This window comes from Onychostruthus taczanowskii, unplaced genomic scaffold, assembly GCF_017590055.1.
Source record: "Onychostruthus taczanowskii isolate IOZ18803 unplaced genomic scaffold, ASM1759005v1 scaffold131, whole genome shotgun sequence".
Lineage (NCBI taxonomy): Eukaryota > Metazoa > Chordata > Aves > Passeriformes > Passeridae > Onychostruthus > Onychostruthus taczanowskii.
In genome coordinates, this window is record NW_024498474.1 from 795,996 (window position 1) to 822,326 (window position 26,331).

The window sequence follows — 26,331 nt, forward strand, 5'->3', positions numbered from 1 at the left end:
AAATAATTTATTATCTGTCGTCTAAAACTAAGTAAACTTTGGGGGGAGGGTGTTAAGATTTTTATGCATACACAAATATTATATGTAAAAATGAGTCTTGAATCTCTTCAGTATAACAGCAAAAACTCTTGAAAATTCCATCTGCCCACATTAAGAGGGAGAAACTGGGCACAGTTTCACAGAAAACAATAAAATGTATTTAATCACTTCATATTTCCTGTCTTCTGACAGATCATGCCTCCTGTTTCCTGGGAATGTCACATTAAAAGCACAGGGCTTAGTGAAAACTTGGAAGATATTAAGGCATTGCTGTTAATCAAACAGTAAAAGGAATTCCAAGTTATATTTCAAATAAACTAGATAATGATAATCATGCCAGACATTCCATTTATAATAGAAACAAAGGCAAAATCTTTACCACTTTCATCACACCCACAACCTTAAAATAAAAAAAAAAAAACAAATCCAAAGTCTACTCTGATTTCAGCTTGGCCTCTGATCTGAGAGATGTCAATAGTGGGACTAAGTCGCAGTGTTTGATGTGATGGGACATCTGCAAACAGTAACCAGACCATGCACAGATCTCTCAGAATAGCAGGCAAGGACTGAGGGAACTCCCCCCACGGCCTGTGCCCTCCCATCTTCCTGTCCTGAGATGAATGCCCCAAGCACGCAGTGCCTCCTAGCATATGGAGAGAAAAAATAGGTGTTTAAATGGTTGTGTGTTCAGCTGGCCAAGGGCTTCCTGACACAGCAGATCTCACCAGATGGTTGCTTTGTGGCAATACAGGAACTGCCCTTTTTCACCATGCCAGAAACAACCCGTCTGCCATCTCATCCCCCCTCAAATTAGTGCCAGGAACATTTCCACCACTTACTAACCACTTTGTGACAAATACAACCCTTGACATTGCTGGTTTGCATGCTCCATGGTTTGCAGTGGCCATCTATGAATTTGCAAAATTCAACTGCTGCATGAGAAATGCTCTGGAATGTTTTCTCACAAAATATAGAGAAAATACAGAGACAATTTGAAAACAAAATAATAAAGGAAAGGGGGCTGTGTCAAACTGCCAGAAATCACTTTTAGTAGATGCTTTTAAAGCCAGATACAGTTAAATGAGTTTGCCAAAATTATTGTTTTCTCTGCAGCATGCAGATAAGTCTAGAGCTCACCACAGAAGTGCTGCAGATGGAGAGAGAACAACTATGGCAATAACAATTTTTGTGGAATGTATATTCCATAACTACAAAGCTTCTCTTACACTTTGGACACTTTCAATTCCCTAAGTCAATCCTCTACTTAACTGCCCACACTAGAAACTTCCCTGGATTACAGCTTGGCTAATGCTTTAACTTTGTTTCTTTTTAGCCAGACAGGAAAGTGGGGTTTCACATGTGGTTTCAGATATTGATGACTGAAAATTTATTGATGACTTAAAATTTATTATCATGTCAGCTATTGGGAGCCAAGGGCAGCACTCACAGGATGGCAGAAGGTGAAGTAAATCTCAAAAGAAGAAGTGCACTTCTACTCTCAAGGCCCTCTGGGGAGGGCGAGACACCTTGGTTTTGTTTTCTTGCTTATGAACCCATTGCAAAAAGAATTCCAGTATTTGACAGGTGGTTACCTTGGTTTTTAGGAAGTTGCTATGTTGGATCTAGGTAAGAAACAATAAAATAACAAACTACCCCTACATCCCTAAGCCATCAAGGCTTCACTTCTGTAAATCAGCATCCTGTGGCTACATTTTATACTACTGGATAAAAAGTGCTTTATTTAGAGGGTGGATTAACTCCGGGGTGCTATTCTAACTTTACTGTGTTTTAACGTGCAGCAACAGCAACCTTAGTCTATTAAGAACAATTCCTGGCTGCAACTTTAACTTCCAGGTTTAATTGAGGAAATGAAATTTCCCACTAATTCAGGTGCTTCTTCATAGGAATTCTGTGCATGTACATCAGCAGTGGATTCTGCCCAGGCTCAGCTGCTCATTTCCCACACATATGCAGCAGCATTAGCCACTCCAAGGCCATGTGTGGGGGCACTCAGGAAATTCGTTGTTGCATTTAAGCACTGTGGGGGATTTTCTTTCTTATCAGAAATCTGATGCAGCCAGATATAGGATCAGCTGTGAACTGCTTCCTGGAATCAAAGGTCACTACAATGCCGTGGGTTCACAGATAGAACACCTTGTCCATGAACTCTTTGCACACAACAAATAGGGAAGGGATGGACAATCTTTGCCTACCCCTTCTCTGCAATTGCAGCATCAGCACTAATTAGAGTTTGGTGTGAGTCAACTTTCCTGGTTGCCATCTCAGGCCATGCTGCTCCTGACAGTGGTATTTCACCCTTTTCAGCCTTTCTATTCTCTTCTGCCAGCAAAAGTTGTCTGGCTGGAAAATAACTTGTCAGGACAAACAGATTCATGTTCAGACAGATCAGTTCTCTGGGCTGGGTCACCACATGGTGAAATGTTTGTGCTGCCAGAATGGAGGATGTGGGTTAGCATGGTTAGAGCTTGACAACTTCTGCAGCAGCCAGAACTTGGTCTCAAGCAGACACTAAAACTACAACTTTTGAAAATTAATTGGCAATGAGGAGGCTCAAAAAGAATTAAATGAGAGCTCTTGAACATTTTGTTTTACTGGTTGTATTCTTTCTCTATAGCACTACACTTAATGCACTATCTCCCATGGGAGTCTCAAAGACAAACCACTGTTAGTTTGTGCAGCTCTTCTGGCACAAAAATGAGGCATGGAATGGATAGAGGTGCATATTAATATATGGGGAAATAAGAAAGAAACCAGGCTTCTGCCTTTTCTATATTTTCCTGTGTATTTATACAGACACAGCCCTAACAAAAATATTTGCTTGTGCTTAACTTCACTAATTCTGTAGACATCAATAAAATACATTTCACAAGATGCTTTGCAGTAATTTCCCTTTCCTTGTTCTAAGGATCCCTCAGGTGCAAAATGCTTCTTTTGGGGTGATAGGTTTAAAGCAAGTGAACTTTGCAGCAATACAGCCAAAGCTGATACAATGATAAAAACCTAGAGAGTTTTTAGTGCAACCTTATCCACACTGAGCATTTCTGCTGGCAGGGGTACACATTGCACAAACCATATCACTTAACAGCTCGGCCTATGGGCATCTGTAGTGCAATCCCCATGAGCAGGGATTAAATCCCATTTTAAATAAAAATATAATTCTGTTCAAAAGGAAGATCTGGTTTTGCAGGTAACCTAAAAAGTAAAGGATTCTTAATAACAATTTAGTGGATAAACACAGAAAAACGTGCAAGAAAATTGAAGAAGAATTAGTGGCACTCTGTCCATTCAAGATATTTTAAAACAGGCTACCCAGAGCAGGACCTCCCACACCAAGCTGAGCTATCTGATAGATAATTGCCTTTTATTTTATACTGCTCAGACTGTTAACTTTGTTTTAGGAATAAAACCACTATATTAACAACATGATAGCATGCAATTATGCAACACACCAATCTTCCAAGCAAAATGCAAAGTACTTATCATCAGTGCTGAACATGCTACACAATGGGACCTGAAATACTTTGCTCAAGTACTCTTATGTACAACTTTATATAAATACAGCTGGCAGGTTTGCAGCAGCACATTGATTTATTTCAGAACATAATGTGTCACTTGAAAGAGCACAGCATCACTGAAACCTTACTGCTAGCCTCTTATGAAGCTAGCCCACCCCTAAATGGTTCATCCTCTCCATTGAAGAAGTTTTCTGCAGCCTTCCTGTCCCCAGCTATTTAAAGTTACTGTGACAAGCACCATCCACATTAGGAGTTCTTGCAGTGAATGTTAATTCAAAGCACAGGAGAGCATTAGTCATGCAGGACAGCCCCTTCAAGTTCTGCCAACACACTCAAGATATAGGTAATAAATCTGAGATTTTCTGGCTTCCCTTCCTCCTCCCACCTTTCATGAAACACACACTCAACCACACTTCAAAATAACAGAGAGGAGCAGTGTTAGATACCCAAATTCTGCAAACATGTGTTGTTACTACACAAAAAGTAATAGACTGAGTCAAACAAAGAGTCTGTAGGTCTTACTCCACCAACTCCTGCTAACAGCACCCGTGCCACTATACGCTTCCCCATCACTGAAGGGCTCCTCATCAGAGTGTTTAAAGGCTGTACAACACACAAATTGGTTTGAGAAAAAGGAACACCCTAGATTAAGCCAGTAGAAGCAGGAAGACATACCAGGCTTTGTGGATTTAAAGATGATTCAGTGGTAGATCAAAAGACTGAGAGAAAACTAAAGGTGATCATAAGGCAATGAGCTATTTAAAGGTGATTCAACATAATAATTACACAAGCAGTTTTGAATGCTTCTTAATCAGAGACAAAGTAGCAAAATCATTTCACTGGTCATGATGCAGCAGAAAAATAATTGATTTTGAATCACACTTGTTTGTTTTTGCATTTTAAAACAAAAAGTTGCATCTGGAGCCTAAGCATCATATTTTCTCAAGAGTGTAACTCATTTATCAGCATAAATCCCATTTCTAAAAGCAATACAAGCACTTATAATTAATGAATGCCATTAACTTCGTGCACCATTTAGAACCACAAGTCATCTGTTTTCTTTGCAGAAGAAAAATACCAACCCTGTAAGCTGAGTTTCCAAATTCCCAGGACTTTGTGGAAACTACTCACCCTACAAATTATTTGTGTGAAAAAATAACAACCACCATAAAACAGCACACGTAGGATATTGTAATATTGACACTCCCAAGTGTAAAAAGGAACACAGAAAAGCCTTCCAACTGTGTTTATATTTATTAATACTGCTGTGACTAAAATTTCTAAGAAGTCACTCGCAAACTCTTAGAAAAGGGTGGGTTTAGGCCATTTCTGCAATTCTGAGCTGTATAAAAGTGTGATACTTTGTCACTCCTTCCAGAAGGTCAGAGAAATTCCCTAGGGAGGTAGCTGAGTGGTGGGACACATCTCCTGCCTGTGTGTGCAAAGGCCTCTGAAACCCAAGTGCAGAATTTATGGACACGTTGTTACTTTGTATCACACCATGTGCATCCCTGAGCTCCCCTGTGCCAAAAGCTCCCTCCAGGGAATGCTCTCCTCACCCTCCACCTCATGCATCTTCTTACACAAATGTTTCCAATTAGGCAAAACTCCTGGATATTTGTATCTGATACAAGTGGCACAGATCCAAAAAAATTAACTGCTCGGATTCCTCTTTATGGGAGGGTCAAAGCCAACTTTGGGGCAGTTCTACAGTGAAATTGTAAAGCCTGGAGTTGGGAAATGGCCTCATTTGCCAATTTAGTTCAGATAAGCTTTTTCTGGAAAAGATGTAGGGGTCCAGGATTTTGCTGTGTTTCAAATTTTGGCATCTTTATAAAAATACCATAATGATTACATCATTTTAAAAAGAGCTTCATTGCAAGCACAGCAAAATGAAGGTGTCAGAGTACTCAAGCAGCTTCTTGAGCCTGTATAACAGGTTACATAGGTGATATGGAAGAGGAATTTAGCACAGTCACCCACCTTCTTCATCTGACACATCCAGGACCTCAGTCATTGTCTCGGGTACATTTAGCTTGTGCTTCTCTGTTACAGTCTGCAAAGACAGAATCATCAGTCAGAGGAGCAAAGTTTACAGCAGGGCATTTTCAACAGACAGCAGTGGGACATGCTGAGGCATTTCACAACGTGGTTCTTCTTCTCCTAACTTGCTTTTTCATCTTTATTCCAGGAGCTCCTATTCTCAGTGCTGCATAAGGTAAAGTTTCTTCTGGCAGAAAAGTACAAAACCATAAGATAATGAGCTGGTCAAAGAAATAAAATTTATTTATAAATGGACGCAGAACAATTCAGCTCAATGTTTCCAAGATGATTTTAAAATGAATTAGGTAATGTCTACAGAAGAGCTTGAGAAAGTTGTATGGGACATATGGAAATTATTAAATTGTAAAACATTTGGAAATGAAGTTATGAATGATATGAAATTCCTGAACTAAAAAAAGATGTGAAGGATTTACACAGATCACTTGAAACATTTCTCCCCCTTCTCTAGAAAAAGGTGACTACAGTGCATATTAATTATATTCTTTTCATAAATTTTTCATAAATCAGGTATATTCCCCCTAAGCATGTACACATCAGAGGAAAAAAAATGTTCTTTGAAGATTCTGAAAAATCTTATGCACCTAAAATCTCAAAATATTGTATATCAAGGCAATTATGGGCTGAGGAATAGTGGGAGGATTCTGGTTAGACAGAAGAGCAGGAAAACACTGGAAGTTTGTTGGGGTACTTAAAATATAATTTTATATTTACAAATGACTTCTGGGAGGAAATAGACGATCCCCAGGGATGCTGAATTGAGAATGAGGACATCTTTTTAGCATCCAGATTCACACTGGAGAAGGAAATGAAGAACATAACAAGACAAACTGCAGGAAGTGCAAGATGTGAAAAAGTTGTCTGCAGGGAAATCTTCAGCATGCTAGGATACAGGGGACAAAATGCCAAGGGCTTTGAAAGGAGCAGTGATCAGAAATGCCTTGGTCACAACCACAAAGTACCAATTCCCCTGGCTCCTCCCAGGGAGGTGGGGAGCTGGCACACGGCCCTTGGGGAAGGGTGGGAGCACAGGTGCCCCTCTGGCATGGAGGGCAGTGCCAGGAGGACACAGGGGGCAGCTGGCACACGGCCCTCAGGGAAGTGTGGGAGCACAGGTGCCCCTCTGGCACAGAGGGCAGTGCCAGGAGGACACAGGGGGCAGGGGGCACACGGCCCTTGGGGAAGTGTGGGAGCACAGGTGCCCCTCTGGCACGGAGGACAGTGCCAGGAGGACACAGAGGGCAGGGGGCACACGGCCCTTGGGAAAGGGTGGGAGCACAGGTGCCCCTCTGGCATGGAGGACAGTGTCTCCCTGAGAAACCCCCTCTCCCTCCCTGCTGCAGACACCGTCTATCAGGCATACATGAACATCACATGCAAAGGAGCCAAAATGTTTCATGGGAGGAATAATTAAATCAGCCAAACCCTGAGTCCCTTATGCAATATTCTTTTGGGAAAATGCCCGCTGATAGCAAGCAGTGAAGTCAATAGCAACTTTTGTTGCACAAAACTTACTAGTTATTTCCTGGTCCTGTTATGTGCTCCTCTGTTTCTAACAAACTGACAAAGTCAGCTTTCTTGCTTATTGTACAATACTGCACTTTAATAAATAACTAAGTTACCAACTGTGTAATTACTTTGGAAATTAGTTTTAAAAGTCTGCTTTACATTTCTGAAATCTATTTAACTCTGACAGCAGTTTACCCTCCTGAGGTACAGGGAAAGAACAATGCCCTTTGCCTCAACTAGCAATCCTAATTAGGCTCCTAAATTCACTCTTCCCCATGAGTAAAAACAACTCATTATTTCTGTCACAGCAGAACACATGTCCAGGATTGCAAATTAGTTTATATTCACCGAATGGCCCCACCACCAGGACTGACTTTTCCCCTGTATTCCCATGGCTTTCCTGGGATAGAAATGTCAGGCAGCAGTGGGATGACAAGGCCAGCCATGACAGATGGGGAGGTGCTGTCATTCAGGTGGCACTACTTTTTCTCTTCAACACCAGAGTTAACAAGTGAGTTGAACCATCAGGTAAGTTAAAGCACAAGCTGCAGGTAGAGAGGATCACTGTTCACTTTTCTATCTCCCAGGTAACCAAGGTTTATGGACTACTACAACCCTCTATTTGTTACTTAGGTTTTTACAGGCCTCCATATAAAAACCTGGTCTCTAAGGCTTGCAGATGTTATTATCTGTTTACAGGGAAGCAAGGATACTTTATCGACTTCCTGGTTTTCCCATCAGTGAGAAAAAAATTACTTCATAACTTAGCAATTGAAACAAAACTTGGAAAAGAGATTTAAAAGAGTGTGTGTGCATATGCACATTACGAGAAAAAAAAATCTTCATTGCCAGTTTTGGAACACTGAACTCAGCAAGAATCATTAATTCTAATCCCAAGAACTTCTCTTTGGAATTAATGCATTTAAAGGCATTTCTAGTGTGATATTAGATTTTTTTTAATTGATAGGCTCATCAAATACTCTCAAAATTTAAAATCCTTATCTAGCCCCACGAATGGTCCACATGGGAAATTGCTCAGTGTGTATTCCTCAGACTCTCTATGTGTAGTGAGAAGTCCACTATGGAGTTTACTTAAGGCTTCTGTATTTGAGCCTTTCATTGTAAGGCCAGATTTTCACTGGGTGGCACAGAATAATTCCAACATATAATTCAGCTAAGTAAACCTATATGTGCTTGCAGTAATGACTTACTCACAGCAGCATACTGCAAACAACCTGAAAGCTCCTCTTATATTCATCCATCCACAGGAAGGCTGTGCTTGGTTTGCACAAATGGCCCCAAACTTAATTACATAGCAAACCTCTGAAAATCCAGTTTATTCTCATTTCTTATTGTCCTCTAATCTTTCAGTAAAAAACGTGCACGTAATTCTCCCTGTTGCTGTATATTCATGTGGTTCCACTAATAGCAGCACTACTGCAAGTAAGTGGAAGGTTTGTTCCAAGTTAGAGCAAAGAAAGGCTTTGGCACAGGGATCTTTTCCTCATCTCCAGAGGCAGTGACTTGCATATCAATCCCGCATGGGGCTGTGTAACATGCTGGGTGCAGGGCTCAGCCTCACGGGAGGAGGTAGCTATGGTGACAGCACCTTCTCTCAGGCTCAGCGCTGCGCTCAGCTCTGGCAACACCAGCCTCACCATCTGGGGACCCTGACTGCAGGGAGCACCTGCTATTAGCCCTCCTTTGCAGGACTTGTTCTACATTATGTTTAATCTATATCCCCCCCCAACCCCCCTCAAACACCACCATTCCACACATCCCCCTAAGGTACAAGGGTTACACATATTCACAGTTGGAGAATCTGAGTTGTTGAGGGCTCCCACCTGACTTTCCAAGTATGCACACACAGATCAAGATTTTAGATTTCTCTTCTGTGCAAGCACTAAAGGTCAACCCTGCAAGTAAGTTTCAGTACTTGATTCAGTCCTTTACCCCAGGCATCAGGGATCTGGTAGAAAATACCATTAATCCTCAATGTTTAAAGAAATATTTAGCCCAAATAAATAGCTCACATGTGTCTTTTTGCAGTGCAATTCCTATTATTTCAAAGACCTAGCACTTACATGAGACAAGGTCCAAAGCTGCACAGTGAAACACAGTGGAAATGAGAAAGGAAGTCACTGCTTTTATCAAAAAATAAATTAAAAATTTGTGCTAGGACACAGCACAGAATATGTGACAAAGGTTTCCTCTGAAGCTTAAAAACCTAAGAACTAAAGTCTCTAAAAAAAAAATTTCCCTAAGTTTTATTTTCCTAAACTTCTGATTAGATACATATGTGTTTATGCACGTACATGTGTGATGTGCTGTAGAACATGAACTAATAACAACAGAGACACACAGTCTTTATTAAGAGACTTCTGGAATTACGCCGGAATTCCTCCTCCAAACCTGACTCAGCCTGATCTTTGCAGGTCATTAATAAATTACGACTCATTCTATTTGTAACCTTATGCCATGTTATCTTTATTGCATCTTCCTTGGTTCATATCAAGTGGGATTTGCTGTCAGCATGCAACAAAATCAAGATTATTTTCCCATTTCTTTACACGTGATTTTGGACTTCTCTTCTTCTAACCCTCTCCATGACTGAGCAGTGGCATCTTTTTAGTAATTTATGTATTTTTGCAGCTCTGAGCTCCTAAATATCATCTAGAGCTGATGGGGTTTCTCAACTGCTAATCTTGCATTTAAAAAAAAAATCAAAAATAAAATCAGAAAGCATGACCTTACAGCAATGTTTCAAGATAAATGCAGTAACCGAGACTTAAATAAAATCTAATTTTTTAAATTAGGTGCTATTTCTAATGTTCTCCCTTCCTACCTGCTATGACATTTGTAGATGGGAGGTAAAAGTGCAAGAAGGGAAAACCTTCTCCTCTCAGGGTGTCCAAATAGATCAGCTTTTCCTGGCTTAAAGCTGCAGTACCACCTTGCTGATGTTCAGCACACACTGTTCACGAGCCCTGATGTCAAAATACAGACTCCAAGAGTGTGGAGCACTGAGAGGACTGAGCCCATAAGGAAAGATTCCTATGCATTTTGGAAAAACAGGATCTGTTTGAACTGGAAGTGACTTGAATAAGAAGATGATGGATGTGATTCACAGCCATCCAGTGAGCATCATTAGGCTTGGCTCCAGGCCACAGCTGGTGTGGTCCAAACGTAGAGATGCTGCAAGGATTGAGCCTCAGGAGGTGCCAAAAGTGTGGGGACGTAAGGCCAGATGGGAAAGGAGAGGTGAAAAGACCAACAGAGAAATGGCAGGATCTAAACAACAACATATAAACTTCAGGAAAGTTTGGGTTTGCAGCTCAGACCCAGGTCTAGAAACAAGTTTCACTCTGAATTGTTATTTTCTATCGGTGTGCACACAGAGTTTGTTCCCTAGCTCAGGGGAGCCTGTTGCCTTGCACACACTTCCACATGCTTATAAGACACGCTCAAAGCACTGTAGCAAAAAGGCAAGAAAAAGGGAAGGGGAGGGGGGAGGGAGCTAAAACTCCCCAAACAAAACAAAAAGGAAAGAGATGCACGGAGAGCCTGGGGGAAGAGCAGAAAGACAACACTCTGAGTAAAGAAGAGCCACATCTGAATGCATGTGCAACTCACAGTTGTGGTGGTGGTGATCTCCTCTGTTACAACCTTCAGCGTATCGACCACAGAGATGTATCCCAGGCGCCTGGCGATGGCTAAGGCTGTGTTACCATTCTGAAGGGAAGAGAGAGGGGGAGAGCGCGCTGAGAGAGAGGGAGGATTGTGATGTGAGCCAATGAGATCACTCTCCACGCTGCATGAGCCAGCATTTCCATCCAAAACAAGGCACAGCCTAGGAAAATCACGGCTTTTTTACCCTTACATCTGACTCTGCCTTTGTAACTTCTTTAAGACTATAGCCCCAATTGCCATGGTAACACAACACACTTACATCTGCCAGCGATTCCAAATACTACAGCGCTGTATGGTTTAACCCTTCAGGGCTCACATTTCACTATGCAGCCTGCCTTGCCTGCATAAGTTTGGGGCTTATTTTGCAGAAATACTCTTCTGGAAAGTAAAAAGTGTTTTAGCTTTTTACAGTTTCGCTCCCAGTTGAAACTGTTACACCTTTACCAGGTACAGTTGCTTGTCTGGGGAATACAAAATTGCAGCTGTGATGTCCACATATACTCCTATTCCTTCACACAACAGAAATGTACTTCCATTAACAGTTCACAAAAGCTAATGATTTAACAAGTACAAGCCACAAAAGGCTTGGGGGTGAAGAATATAGTTCCATTTAAATACATTTATTTGCAGTTTGAATATTCGTAAAATATAGAGACATGTCATTCATGAAAAGGACACTAAAATAATTTAACAAGAGTTTAGACCTATTTATCTCCATTTCATCTCTTGAACAGTGGCAGTCCACAGTCCCTATGGCACTGAGTGTGGGGAAGGGAGGAAGGGTTGTGTTCCATGTTTCTTTGTAGAGGGTTCTACACAGGATTGTTCCATGCTCTTTTACACTGAACCAAGGGACAACATGCTGGTCTCCTGAGGAATCATGGACTGTCACTGTATCCCTCTTTGCACAGAAATTATTTCTCTTGTGACCCCACTGCACCATGGGCAGGTTTATCAGCCTGAGGGCTCTCTCTTCTTCAGCAACGACTTCAGCTATCTATAATTTAAACTCTTCTGTAATAGTCTAGCTCAGCCACCCTGAAACAACACCCAGTTTGTGGATTAGCACACAAAATGAACAGATTAACACCTTCACAGCACAAATAATTTGACTGTTACTTCGCCTGCACATTAGCTGCTCATCCACCACTCCCATATCTCCCTGCCAGATGTCTCAGGCTGAAATCCTCTCTTATCTCAAGCCAGAGGTTGCTCTGTGTGGACAAGGAGAGATCGAGTACCTGAGGGAGCAGCCAACTGTGCAGCAAAGATACATCCCCTAAGGCTGCTTGGACTTGGGTTAGACCTGGGCATGACAGCTCCAGTGTGAGGGCTGAAATCAAGTCAAGGGACCCTCAGTCAAACACCCCAAACAGTACCTACAGCCCCAGAAGCTGACTACACTGGTCTCTCACTTGATGATCCAGTGCACAAACTGGTATTTTGAATAACTTTCACACAAGATTATTCCACGTGATTGTTCCAGGACCAGACATGGTGCCAGTGCTGATTGAAGCACACACAGTAAGGCATAAAGAAAACTGATCCACTCTGGGGAATGACAGGAGTTTTGGCCACTCTGGCAGTGTTCTAATGATTACCCAATTAGAGGTGACTAGTAAGAACATCAACGTGAAAGAGGACAGTCGCATTCCTGGCTGGCTGACTGCAGACAATGAGCTGTGCCAGGAGCTATTGATGGTCTTTGAGGAGGTATTAACTTCACTGAGTTCACTAAGGTGAACTCACTAAGAACCTGAAACCAATTCAGTGCATAGAGGGACAGAAATCTGAGTCTAAATTGAAAAAAAACCAACAAAAAAACACCCAAAAAACCACCATCAGGTTCTGAACTGCCCTTGATTTTTAAGAAAAACTCCTTCAGGAGATATTAATTTCCAGAGAGAAGTGTTGAGGTGGAGGAAACTGAATGAGCCTGGCACAGACAGCTATGTCCAGCCAGGTCCTGCAGCTCAGGAATCTGCTTCTCCCCTCACGTTTAGCTGAGTGCACAGTTAGGTCGGACATGAACTGCCTTAAGAGGATAAGGAAGAGCAGAGGAAATTACATTTCCACATATGACAACCAGCTGTACGAGGAATACTTTCACCAAAATAACGGCCCGCTCTCGAGCCCTAAGGAAGGGAAGAAAACTGTCCAGGGAAACAAGTTCCCCGTGGCACGCCAGACTCACCGTGGTGATGGCGTTGGGCTTGGCCCCGTGCTGCAGCAGAACGTTGATGATGTGAGTGTGGCCCTGCTGAGCAGCCTGGTGAAGAGGGGTGTACCCATTCTGTTATCCACGGCGGTGACAGCAAAGCAAACAAAGAACAAGAACCAGTCATTAGATCAGATATTTCACTTTGCTTCCTTCTCCTCCTTTTGAGAAATTTCAAATATAATTATGACACCACTTGACCCAAAAATAATAAACCTTCAGTAATAATAATTCTCCTTCCCCAGAATAATGGAAATATAAAGGAAGGTAATATACTTATTCAAAAATAGTTTCTCTCACAATAAAAGAAGTCTATGAAAAGACATTTCCCCCCCATTTTCTAAATCAGAAGAAGGAACAATGAGGAACAGCAAAGTTACAGGGGCATGTTGAGAGCATAGAATCACTGAGGCAGAGAACATTCCTCTTCCTCTCACATCCTAGCTTTCAACAGAAGGCCCAAGATTTGCCTTTAAAATATCTGAGTCTATTAAAAAAACACATCATTTTTAACAGCAGTGATTAAAGCCTGCTTGTTTTTTGAAAGGCTAACAACATATACCTATTACAAATGTCAATCAAGTTTAGCTCCACTTTGCCTCCAAAAGGCTGGACCAAGATGTAATTACACTTAGGAATGTGTACACAGTGTCTACCTTAATAAACAGGCTTAGTTCGAGATGCTCATCCGCTCCAGCGGCTTGTTCCCGTGTCACACAATACAGAAACATAACCAAAGTGTGCCTAAGCTGGCTGATCTGACATGGTATTGTGCAAGTCCAGTCAGGCAATTGATTTACAAAATTATTCAAAATTGGCTTTGAAACCAGGCAGAGATGAAACTGTAAGAAAACCTTGGGTTGATCTCACTGTACGCATACATAAAGCCTGGGGCAGGCTCTGAAAACATCATCTGAGAGTTACCTCTGCTCCAAACAAATAGATGCCAGTAAGGCTTTGTGCTGCTAATGAGATGGTGATACTGCAGAACTGTTACAGTTCTCATACAATATATACAGTTCCTATATGCACAGACTGCTAAGAACTGCTGCTTAGTGTACATTCTAGTGGAAAGTAGATTCACCACCTTTACCTGAATAATGTAGTCCTTCAAAAATAGAAGGCATGTGTTCCTTGCACAAAGCATTCTGCAAGATTTCTCTAGTGAAAGCCCAAGCTGCAGCAGGGGTTATTCATTCTTTAACATGCCTATGCTGAATCCAGGATTTATTCTTTAAACTCCACAACACCAGCTGACAGATTGCCAGTATTTTTAGTGGTACCTAGGTGTGAGATTGTGGAGAACTGCTTCCTGATAGAAACTTGCTGACTAAAATGAAAGCATTCTAATTAAGTAAAATACCTGGGTGAATGGAATCATAATCTGTCCCAGTGGCCCTTTAACAAAAGGAGAGACCTAATCCTAAAGACACAACTTTTTCTGCCCCTTGAGTTAGCCTCCAAATACCTCAGCTGAATGTCTTGGCAGCTATAGTTTGGATCCTGCTAGTGTCTGTTTTATTAATTCTCATCAGCTGTTTTTCCAGCAGTGTTGTCTGTCCTTTCGGAATCCCCAAGTTTTGCCCATTGATTTTGGGTGATCCCATGAGGGATGGGCCAGAATCTTTTATTCATTTACTTGGATTTTTTCTTACCACATTGAGTTGTGACCACAGTGACAAAATAATGCTGCTTTGAGAAATGAATCATCCCGTAGGTCCCGGGGGGGACAGGGGAGCTGACCAGAGGAACAAGCAAACTTCAAGCCAGTAATTTTAATGGGATTTTAAAGACACTCTCAGTGGGCTGCTTCCTGTTGGTCCCAAGACATCCAGCTTGAATCCAGTAGCTAGGAATTGCCTGAAGTCAGCTTTAACCAAGCTGGAGCCCTACAGTTCCCAAGTTCCTTTTCTTTCTGATAATGGCGATGTGATGATTTCTGGGATGCAACACACTGCTGCTGCCATCAGAACCTCTCTTTGTATTCTCAGCAGATACACAGCTTTTGCTACAAAATGCATCCCATTCAGCTGGTGTGCCCACCAGTTGGAGAAACAGGAGAAACTGTTGATGTCAGTGGGCTTTGTTCAGAATTTCACGCAGTCCGGCCCATTTCAGTGTATCTGGACAGATTTCAGCATAGCCAGATTCCCCTCAGAAAACCCCAAACCCTCCTTGAGCAAACCACATTCCCTTACCACAGCTGCTTCCTCTCCCAGAGTCATCCCACCCACACAGTGAACAGCAGTAACTCTTCCCACTCTTCTCCCAGCATATTGGAGAGAACCTGGCATCACCCTGAGAGTGTCTGAATTGTTACTTGCTAGTTTGGCAGCACACTGGTATTACAGTGGTGCAAACCATGTGGAAATGAGATCAGGAACAAACTTTCATTTGTTAGTTTGCAAGTAATAAGAAAAAGAAAAACCAGAGAAATTGATTGTGGTTTTTTTTCATATACACAGAGTTATCTGGCTTTTCTCTCCTGAACACCACACCACAAGATGGAGCAGACAGAGGGCATTCCATTACAGCTACCACAGGCTGACACCTCCCATGCCATGGTTACAGCTACCAAGGGAAAAAGCACATGTGTCATGTAGGAGTGCTGTGTTGCCATGTTCAGAATAAAGAGCAAAAGCAAAGCAATGGAAAATTCTTTACCTTTGTTTTAGCATTGACATTTGCTCCGTGCTTGAGGAGAAAATTCACCATTTTGATGTTTCCATAGTGACAGGCCACAATTAAAGGTGTATAACCAAGCTACAGGAGGAGAACAAAGAAGTAAAACTGCAAGCTCAGTGGAACATTCCTCGGACAAGGGTAGCACCCTTTGGCACGCTGGAGACAGCAGCCACTCACAAGGTGATTTACCTTTGTCTGAGCATCCTGGTTTGCACCATGTTTGGTGAGTACCTCGGCTACATTCACTTTATCCTCTTGAGCTGCAAGGTGTAAGGATGTCAGTCCAGCCTGGAGAGGGAATATAACAGGTAAGTAAACAGATAAAAGTGAGAATAAAATCTGATTTTACATAAGCAAAAAATCTAGACTTCCCCACTTCCTCATCTTTAAAACATGATCAGACCCTAACCATAGCTTCTGAGTCTGGGTGGTGTTTTAAAACTAAGTACAGTCGATGTTGCTCCTGTTCCAGCTGACAAAGAGCTCCAAACCAATTACCTCACCATAACCATAGAGGAAAACTTGAAGGCATGAACGCTGAAGATTTGCTACAATAATGTAATTTGGGAAGCTGAGAAGCCCATTAATAAAATGTGCTTCCCACTCCTCAGACAGAAAGGGGAACCTTGACAGCTGCAGGCACGAGCCAGATGAAGACATGAACTCCAGAAATAGATGCCATTCAAACAGCAGGGAAAAGGATGCAGCCTTTAACTGACAGCTCACTGTGATAACGTGCAGTGCTTCGCCGTGAACAAGGCACAGAACAAATTTTGTGTAAGAAATGAAAACCTTGTTTCTATTAGCAGAATATATTAACTCCACACAAGGAGATACCAGAGCCTTCTATTCTAACTCGTGTGAGCAGAAGCCGCAGGCTTTTCACCTGCATAAATAAGATTTGCATACAACCCTGGATAAACCCAGCGACCCATGAAAACCATGAAAATTTACAGTAATGGTTTGGGTTGGGGTTTTTTTTTGTTTTTTTTTTGATGACCTTGTTTTCTGTAAAAAGATGATAGGCACAATAATTAAAAAAATTTGGAAAGGTCTTTCATAGAATTTTTCTTAGTCTACTCCAGTAATGCAGCTGTTTTCTTATTTGCCAGAGAATGTAAATTTCTTCACTTACCACTGAAGGATACAGACATGCAGAAAAGAGCCTTTGCTGGTGAGGGCACTGAATTATTTCCGACTGGAGCTCCCAGGTTTCTGGTACAGGTTGTTAAACCCACCCACAGACACCAAGGTTGCATCTTACTGGATACTCCCACCCATAATACTTTGTTTCCAATCGTGAGTTACCTTTGTTGCCACGTGGATGTTGGATCCTTTCTCCAAAAGCAAAGTCACCATGTCAGTGTGACCTTCCTGGGAGGCCAAATGAAGTGGGGTGACTCCCTGCTTGGTCAAAATGTTGGTCTCAGCCCCGTAGTTCAACAGAGTGGTAGCTATCTGCATCTGGTTTTTCTTGGCAGCGATGTGCAGAGGGGTGTATCCATTCTGACACCAGGCAGGGGAAAAAAGGAAAATAAAGTTACCACATCAGCCATGTGAGCCTAAGAAGTCAGGCAGCACGGAACAGTATTATTTGATGTTATGGCTGCTATTAGAGAGGGGAGTTCATTAAATTTGCAGGGCCAGACATGTCCCACATGGCCCTGCTGTTGTGTTGCTTTGTCTGTCTGTTATTTTCATCACCTAAGCCAGAACAAAGCCAGCCTCACCAGGGTGGGCAGGACTGTTCTACCAACACCTTCAAATTAGTCCGAGTTCAACACCAACATTTTGTTCAGCCTGTGTTACAAATAATCCCTTTTGACTGGTGAGTGACATTGCCCATGATGACTGATGGGTGCACACCCTTCACCACATTATGCTTTTTCAGGACATGCGAGTAGAGATGCGTTTGCATATGTAAAGTTGATACATGTGTCGGTCACAGGCTGGAAACAGCAATGGGGTGGAGCGTTTTTGTGATCGAAGTAATCATTTAAGCACAGAAGAACGGCATTTTCTGACAACAAGACAACTTCCTAATTTCTTTATAACACATCCTGAGGGGAAAATCCCAGGTGCCAGCACACAGGTCCTGTGGTGGTGCTTGGTTGGGTTATCCTGTGGTTGTTTTGTTGTGGCTTTTTAAGTAGGAGTTTCCCAAACTATCCTGCTTTCCATGCACTGCCATGGAAACTACATTCCCAATACAATCCCTGAGCATTTCCTGAAAGCCCGTTGATCAGCAGCCTTGCACAGGGCAGGACACTCTCTGGTGTTGCACCCATCTGGTCCCCATTTTCCCCTTTTAGCAGCTTTTGCTTTACACAGCAATAGCACAGCACCACTCCTAACCCTGGAATGATTTGTGTGCATGGTCAGAATACATATTTCTGAAGTTATTGCTAATATTACACAACAGTGAGGTGACTTCCAACTGCAACCAAAGCTCTGACAGAGCGGGGGCTCCACAGTGTCCCCTCAGAGCTCCCCTCACCTGCACCGCGATGCCACAACACCACTCCTAACCCCGGAATAAAATGTCTAATGTCATTGCTAACACTGCACAATAGTGAAGTGACTTCCAGCTGCGACTAAAACTCCGGCGGGACTGAGTCCCCTCAGCGTCAGGGCTCCCCTCAGGGCTGCCCTCACCGACGCAGCGATACCACGGCACCAGCTCTAAACCCGAAATTAACTCCCCTTGTGCTCATTCCGCGTCTGCCTGGCCAGAACACGCATTTCTTACGCCGCTGCGCAGCAATGAATCGCCTGTCGGCCGCGCCGGGGCCGTGCCGAGGCCGGCTCCGCCGGGCTCCCCTCATGGCGGGCTCACCTTGGCGGTCGCGTGGGGCGAGGCGCCCTTCTCCAGCAGCAGCAGCGCCACCTTCTGGTTGTCGTAGTGCGCCGCCACGTGCAGCGGGGTGAGGCCGTTCTGAAAGGGCGGCGAGGGCGTTAGCGCGTTACGGGACACCGGGAATACCGGCAGGAAACGGGGCGGGGGGCACTCAGGTGAGGTGGGGTGGAAGGGTGCGGGGAGCTGCAAGGGACAGAGGGGACGCGGGGCAGGCGGTGGGGATGGACAGCAAGGCCATGGCAGGCAGGTGGCTGTTAGTGGGGAGAAGCAGCGAACCAGGCCAACCACGGTGGCAGCCGCTGGCTTTCATCACGCCGCACCAGGGGATGGCGTGGCTTTGCCCCTGTGTTTATCCATTGGGAATTTAGGCAGCTTGATGGAACCGGTGCTCCCTGAGCCAAAGACACACACCTGCCTTCAGAGCAGCCGTGCACCCTCCTGCCATGGACCCAAACTCGGCAGCAGTCAGCCACCACCCCAGGGGAGACACGACCCCAACAAAGGCACAGCCACCATGCAAAAGAAGCTGCAGCCTTCTTAGGGTGCATATTTCACACAGTTCTTCCTTATGGAAAGTCTTCAGACTTTTTCTTCCCCAGCAGTACCTTGCCAGCAGAATCAGGACAGGCACGGCGCTGCAGCAGGAGCTTTGCCACTTCCAGGCTCCCATATTTGGCCGCCACATGCAACGGTGTGAATCCCTTCTGAAAAATTCCAGGAGATAAAACACAGTTGTTTGTATTAAAGGTGACTATAACACCTCTTGTTTAAGAGCTATGTGTTAAGCACTTACTCCTCAACCTCAAAATCGAGAACTGAACCTAGAAAGAGCAGCCTCTCTTGAAAGCACTTTGAGAAGCATGAAATACAAGAAAATACTTTCCCTTTTATTATTATTATTCCCTCCTTATGTGCTCTCAGGCTGGCAGACATTTTAGCAGATACAGACTGTACTAGCAACACACACTGCGTGGGGGCAATGAAGGCACTTCTTCAAATTTACACCCCAAACCAGCTGCACCTTTTTTTGTTCCATGACGACAGCTTTACAAGTATTTCCTGCATCAATTGTTGCCAGTAACACAGAAACACCAATTAAACTCATTTAATAAAACCTCCAAATTCCAATTCCCTTCCTCCTAAAGGGTTTGGTGAAAAATTACTTGTACTTGCATTTGTGTATTCATGCAGTCACAAGTTCTACTGAAGCTAAAAACAGCCCTTCTCTTTGCCTGTTTTAATTAAAAAATTGGTAAGGAAAGCTCATGGATGTACGACAGTAGGTGGCAGCCTGCCCTGCTGCCTGACAGTAATTTTGGGAAGCTGCAATGACCTATTTGCCTGGCACATAAGTCATGTTTAATGTTTATTATCATTATCATTTAGTTCCATTAATCCCACCTCAGAAAGAGTTTATATTGGGTTATCTCAAACATTGTCAGTTCACAAATCACAGGTCTATAAAGACATTATCTAGTGGGCTCCATCCTCTCCTATTCATAATCATAGAATGTTCCTGCAATACTAATTGCCATCAAGCAATATGGGAAATTAGGAAAGTATTTAGTGTATTTTTAGCCATTGTAATGTGATTTAACAGCTGGATAAAAGGAGAACAGCAAGCCCTCCCAGTAATCCATGGATCATAATTTGAAAATTGCTGGTTTAGTCTTTTAAACCCTAGAAGAACGCCTTTGTTCATAAACATGTTTTAAGCTCCAGCTGTAAAACCAAGGGTACTTTTATAAATAGTGAAAATTACGTGATTCTCACTTATCAAATATTTTAAATTTGGAAAAGATATCTCAGTATATCAGTCTCATCACAGCTTTCTACTTTCTTACATATTCATGTGTCTGTTAGTAATCTATTGGTATCATTTTTGGCAAAAAAGCCCCACTAGTGATTCTGGAGAGCGTTTCTTTTATAATCCCAGACAAAATGGCCTGTTGTGTCACATGACATCTCATTTTAGAGCCACTGAAAATAGATCCAGCATTAGATGAGACTGGGCAGATGCTGACTTCTGTGTTTTAGGAACATTCCTTTCAGCTAGCACAGGGCAGAATTATTTTGCTATTTAAGTAAATAACGTATTGACGAATAAAAGGAGACCTGCTCATAAAAAATGTATCATTGCCATCTCCTTTTCTTTTTTTGGAAATACTGCACAAAAACAGCTGTGCCTATAAGGGAAAGGGAGAAACAAGGACATTTTAAACCTGTTGGGACTGTGTGTGCATCAAGATCTGCATTTGGCTTCAGCAGCAACCAAACCCAATTTTAGATGACAGCAGAGTAAGTTGAAATTTGATTAGCTTGTGATGCATTACCCCAGCCTACTGGATTGTTGCTGCTCAAAAAGAAGACAACAAAAGACCCAAACCGCTTCAATTTCTCAGGGTGAAAGCACACTCCCCACGGAGCAGACCTGCTCCTGTGCTACTGACACACAGAGGAGAAGTGTTTATCCTCACCTTGGTGGACATGGAGTGCGAGGCGCCCGCCTCGAGGAGCACGGAGGCGACGTCGAGCTGGCCCTCGCGGGCAGAGATGTGCAGCGGCGTGTAGCCGTTGGTGGTGGCGGCGTCGGGGTGCGCCATGTGCTGCAGCAGCAGCTGCACGATCTCCGTCTTGCCCAGGCGAGAGGCGATGTGCAGCGGGGTCTGTTCTTCCTACAACTCAAATCGAGTGGGTCGTTAGTGCCGTGCAGCCACCCTGAGCCCAGCATCCTCCTTGCTCCCCACACAGACCTTCCCATGCATTTGTCTTGTGGAGCCGTAGGAAGTGAAAACACAGAGTGACGGAGGAGAGGAGGGTGGTGAATGATTCCTTCAGCCATGGTTTTAAGAGGAAAAAAAAAGCCAGTGTAAGCAGAACACCTACCCTGGCTCGGGCATCCACCAGGGCCCCGTTCCTCAGGAGGCAGCGAACCACTTCCACCTGCCCGGCACGTGCTGCCATGTGCAATGCAGTTTCTCCACGCTGCAGGAAAGCAAAAGCACTTCAGTGTCCTAAACTTCGATGAAGAAAGATCTCTGCCAGTGTCAGTCCCACCCATAACAACTGGTGCTGAGACTCCGGCTTCAGCCCCAGGGTGGGGTGTGAGTAGGTGTGGCTGTACCTGGAATGCCTTGGTTTGCCAGCTGGCCAACCCCAGACAAACACAGAGAGAGACAAACCACTGAGAGACAGAACAAAAATCCCAGCTTAGGAAAAATTCTGTCAGATAGACTTGCCCTGGTCACATATGTCCCTCAGCTTTCTACGTAACAGGGCATCAGCTCGTGTGCTGCACAAGAGATGAGAGTACACTGGGCTGTCTCTCTCTAGGGATTGCACGGCACAGGAGCCTCAAGATGGAAGGGGATAATTTTCCAGATGGTCCCTTCCTGCACACTGTGTGGAGCTGGCAGCATTAAGAGGCCTTGCAATGCTGAGCACACAGAATGTGTAAAATCTGTACTCAGCAGTGCGGCTCTGTCTCCATGCTGTGGAATCAATCCTGCTTCAAGCCTTTTGTAGCTCACAGAATTTGAGGGATATGAAATATTGGAAAACACTTTCAGATCAGGAATATCAAAGCATTTACTTTTTGCATAGGTTTTAAAAAAAACACTCAAATGAGGATTCCCTGAGGACAGCATTCCTAGTTTAATTGGGCTCTGTTCTTTGAGGCAGTGTTCCAAAATGGACTGAAACAGTCCCTGGGCAGCCCACCAGCATCTGGTACATCAGGTCCTGGGACAGCTCTGCAACCAGGAGCTCTATTCATCTGTTATATCATGAGAACACAGCAGGACCCATCATTTCTTTATGTTAATTGTTCATACTTCTTGCACCAGAGCTGGAGAATATTCTGCTGTAATGCCTTTCTCCCCTAGACTACCACTGTAACTGCAAGTGCCAAAATGAACACCCTACTCAAGATCTTTTCCATCAGAATAGGGACTCATGTCTTCTTGTCCTTGTCTAGATGTAGGGAAAGTAGCTTTAGCTTGCCTGCTAATAGGGATTTTTAATTACAGCAAACCCTCTTCACCAGGAGTTGACTTATCCTGTCATTCTTAAATTAACCTTGTATTACCAGCAGTGATGAGTAGGTATGCAAGAACAAAATCCCACAGCCCTAGCTACAAATCTTAATAATTACATCTATATATAAAGTTTATTACCTGAAGAATAAGCTGTTTAATATGTGAAAAACACTGTAAAGATCAAATTTCTGCAATGACCCTTTTGTGCTTGAATTAGCAAAGCAATTTTGGTTTTGGAAACAGCAATTCAACAGGGAAACTCAGCTTCCAAGTGAAAGCCAAGACACCTGTGTAACAGAAACTGTAAAGTGTTAAACTTTGCACACAAATGCCTGGTAACACAAGATTATTAACTGCTTCCACAAGGATTTTGTGTCAGTTTTTTTATTATCAACAAAGTCCTTACATAAAGATTGCTTCCATAACAAAGTATGGGAAGTCTATTTTAAGGTTCACATCAACAATTCTGCATGCTAATAATTTCATTGGGTTCCATGTAAGATTTTTCTAGCTAAGAAAAACTAAAGAGTACCAGGACTACTAAATTTTTGTTGTTTTTGTTGCTGGGAACACTTACCTATTACCTTATGTACTGAAAAAAGCTGCTTCCCAAGTACAGGTGGTCCCAAGTTGAATATTTGTTTATGCTGATAAATTCAAACAATGTCTTACTAAATACATCTCAAAAAACTATGTTGGTTCTTTTTTTTCTTTTTCTTTTTTTTGGTAGCTAGGCTGTTGGTATACAAACACTGATTTCTACGGTAAGTCAGGTTCTGCATTTTGTGTTACTTCCCAAAGGTCACATTTTCCAGATTTAATCACCAGTTCCTGGAATTTCCAGTCTAAGAGGAGCATCTTGAGTTTCCCAGTTTTGCCTTTTGTTTAATTGTTGTGGTTTTAAGCATTTTATACTCTTTCACTGACAGGAATGACACAATTTCATTGCAGCCAGCGAAGTCACACAGGCAGAAATTAGATCCATTTGGACTTGCATTTCATCCTTCAGAACAGAAACACAGACTTTGTGGGATTTAGCTTACAGTTAATTTTGGATGGTTTTCGTGAGCTTTGTCTGTTTCTAGGGAAAACTTTTCCTACTCGAGCATTGCTGCAGAGCACACGAAACCAGAGATGGCTTGTGACACATGCAGCCACCACTTTCCCCTCTTCATTACAAGTGCTACAATAACTTGCCCTAAAATGCGACAGAGTATGATGAAAATGTGACCTTGGGCTGAGCTACATGGTACCCAGAGACTTTCTGAGGGTCCTGAGCAGAAGGTTCTAGTGAAAGCCATACTCACAATGTTAGTGACATCGGGAGAGGCTCCGTTCTGCAGCAGAAGGAGGACTATGTTCAAGTGGCCCATAAATGCAGCCACGTGTATTGGTGTGAGGCCCGACTGTGAAACAAAGCAAGAGCAGTTTTACTCCTCTGCACGGCGGAAGGGACGGGCTTCTTAGTTCAAATAAAGCACATGGGAAAGTGAGGCACGACAGGAGAGACAGAAAGAAGGAAGTGAAAAGGGAGAGATAAAGAAGGAATGTTTCTGCAGGACATGAAACTTTTTGCTACCTCTGTTATAGCCTGGATTGAAGCCCCATATTTCACCAGGAGTTCCATGACTTTGATGCGATTTTTCTTGCAGGCAATGTGCAGTGGAGTAAAACCATTCTGTGCAAAAGACAGTGGTGTTAGTCAGGAACATGCAGCTACACCTCCCACACAGCTCCATGCTGGCACAACGGGAGCAAAGGGTTAGGCTACCACAAGCAACCCTTCTTTAAGCACAACAGGTTATGAACTACAGACATCTCCTGCTATCTGAGGCACAACAAAGCAGTGCTGCTGCTTTCTTCCCAGGCAGGAGAGAGGAAGGAAAGCTCCACCTCCACACTTCACACACAGAGACACCCGTCCTGTGTGTGCCTGTGCTTCCTGGGGCTGCACACGTGTCTGTGAGGAGCACTCCCAGTGCTTCCCAAGACTGCCTAACCAAGGGAAACCAAAGAAATTACAGTGAACACTTTAGGATCAGTGCCTTTACAAAGCAATTCCTGTACTTCTCTAGGAGAATCAAGGAAGGTTTGGGTTGGAAAAGCCCATCTTGTTCCACCTCCTAAAATGTGCAGGGACACCTTCCACTATCCCAGGTTGCTCCAATCCCCATCCTACCTGGCCTTGGAGATTTCCAGAGATGGGGCAGCCACAGTTTCTCTAAGCAAGCTGTGCCAGGGCCTCCCCATCCTCAGAGGGAAGAATTTCTCCCTAATATCTAACCTAAATCTACTCTCTTTCAGTTTGAAGCTACTTAAACTGAGACAGAGAGAGGAACAGAGTGCTTATTGCAGATTCCACCTTAATCTGTCATTTCACTTGAATCTAAGGATCTGTGTCCATTTATTTTTATATTTATACACTAACCTAAGGTATAATATTGTGTGTGTACATTCTGATGTACCTTAAACAAAGAACCACCCCTTCAGCTGTGGTATCATGGTAGCCTGATGACAGTTAATGCAGGTTAAGTGTGTGTCTGAAGCTGAACAAACACATTATTCACCACACGTGAACGTTTTAGTGAAAAGCACAAGTAACATCTTTTAGATATTGAAGAAAAATTGGTACATTTTTTAATGAAGAGCATCAGTATTGCCAAAAACCAACCAGCACCTAAGCAGTGAAATCTTAGTTTATCTCTTAGGAAAGACATAATCATGTGACAATTATTCTACAGGCTGCTTCTGTTAAATGAAATGTTAATTACTAGTTCATTTGAAGGTGCTTTAAAGCATACACGCATTAAAAAAGCTGACAACTCACATAGTGCTTGTATCCCCAAAGCATTTTGCAAACATTAACAATTATTTTTTTAAAAGTAGCTGAAAATTAATTATTTGTAATATTTATTCCATCACTGAACTCTGCTGAATATTGTTGCTGTTTCTTCAATTTCTAAAGAAATAATCAAAACCATTTGATATTTTACCTCCCACAAAACATCTCTCAGCATATTTCATAGGGAGTTTTACTGTTTCAGAAGTTTCCATGTTTTTCACTGAATTTCACCTCCTCAGTTGATTTAATTTTGCTACTTCTATTTAAGTGTGGAACAGTTTGACAGGGGAGAAAGGCAGAAAAAAAAATGCATCACTACCAGAAATTATGAGCTTCATTTAATATATTAAACACTATCAACAAGCCAAAGGCAACAAGCCCCTGATGGGAGAGAGAGAAAATGAGGGGGGTAGCAGGGAGAGAAAAAGAGTTTGGTGGGAAGAGAGCAGAGATGCAGCAGCCCGAGGGTGTTCTCCTTCTGTTTCAGATGTTTCACAGGGAGGCATGGAGAGAGGACAACAGAAGATATGTTTCTGGTCATGGAAGGAAAGAAAGATGATGTAGGGGGTATTTGTGAGTAGCTGAGGAAAGTGCAGCTAATCAGAACACCGGCAAGAAAAACAAGCAAGGATAAAAACAGTGTCAAAAAAGATCACTCAAGTGAGCACTGCACTGAGAAAAACAAAGCAAGAAAAGCATAAGAGGAGGAAGCAAAAGGGGCTATGGGATTCGTGGGTATGGAAAGGCCAAGAAAAATGAGGGGGCAGAAGAAAATGGTGTCAGTTCCAAGGAGGTAAAGGACAGGAAGAGCCTGCACAACAAAACAGTGGGTCCTAGTGTGGCAGGAAGCTGGGGAA

The 26,331-nt window shown here is 43.0% G+C and overlaps 1 protein-coding gene across 25 annotated transcripts in view; it reads right to left on the reverse strand.

Moving 5' to 3' along the window:
- ANK2 (ankyrin 2) overlaps positions 1–26,331 on the reverse strand; it is a 190,793-nt gene that overhangs the window by 57,353 nt on the left and 107,109 nt on the right. For 12 of the 25 annotated variants that reach the window (XM_041396867.1, XM_041396871.1, XM_041396868.1 and 9 more), the window contains 12 exons: positions 24,212–24,310; positions 23,940–24,038; positions 21,482–21,580; positions 21,073–21,270; positions 19,201–19,299; positions 18,575–18,673; positions 17,047–17,244; positions 15,928–16,026; positions 15,718–15,816; positions 13,030–13,128; positions 10,779–10,877; positions 5,559–5,631 (listed from right to left, as the gene is read on the reverse strand). In XM_041396867.1, coding sequence (XP_041252801.1) covers positions 5,559–5,631; positions 10,779–10,877; positions 13,030–13,128; positions 15,718–15,816; positions 15,928–16,026; positions 17,047–17,244; positions 18,575–18,673; positions 19,201–19,299; positions 21,073–21,270; positions 21,482–21,580; positions 23,940–24,038; positions 24,212–24,310 — 1,360 coding nt within the window. Of the gene's footprint in view, positions 1–4,097; positions 4,179–5,558; positions 5,632–10,778; positions 10,878–13,029; positions 13,129–15,717; positions 15,817–15,927; positions 16,027–17,046; positions 17,245–18,574; positions 18,674–19,200; positions 19,300–21,072; positions 21,271–21,481; positions 21,581–23,939; positions 24,039–24,211; positions 24,311–26,331 lie in introns of all 25 variants that reach the window. The other 13 variants (XM_041396852.1, XM_041396855.1, XM_041396850.1 and 10 more) reach the window with 4 other exon arrangements.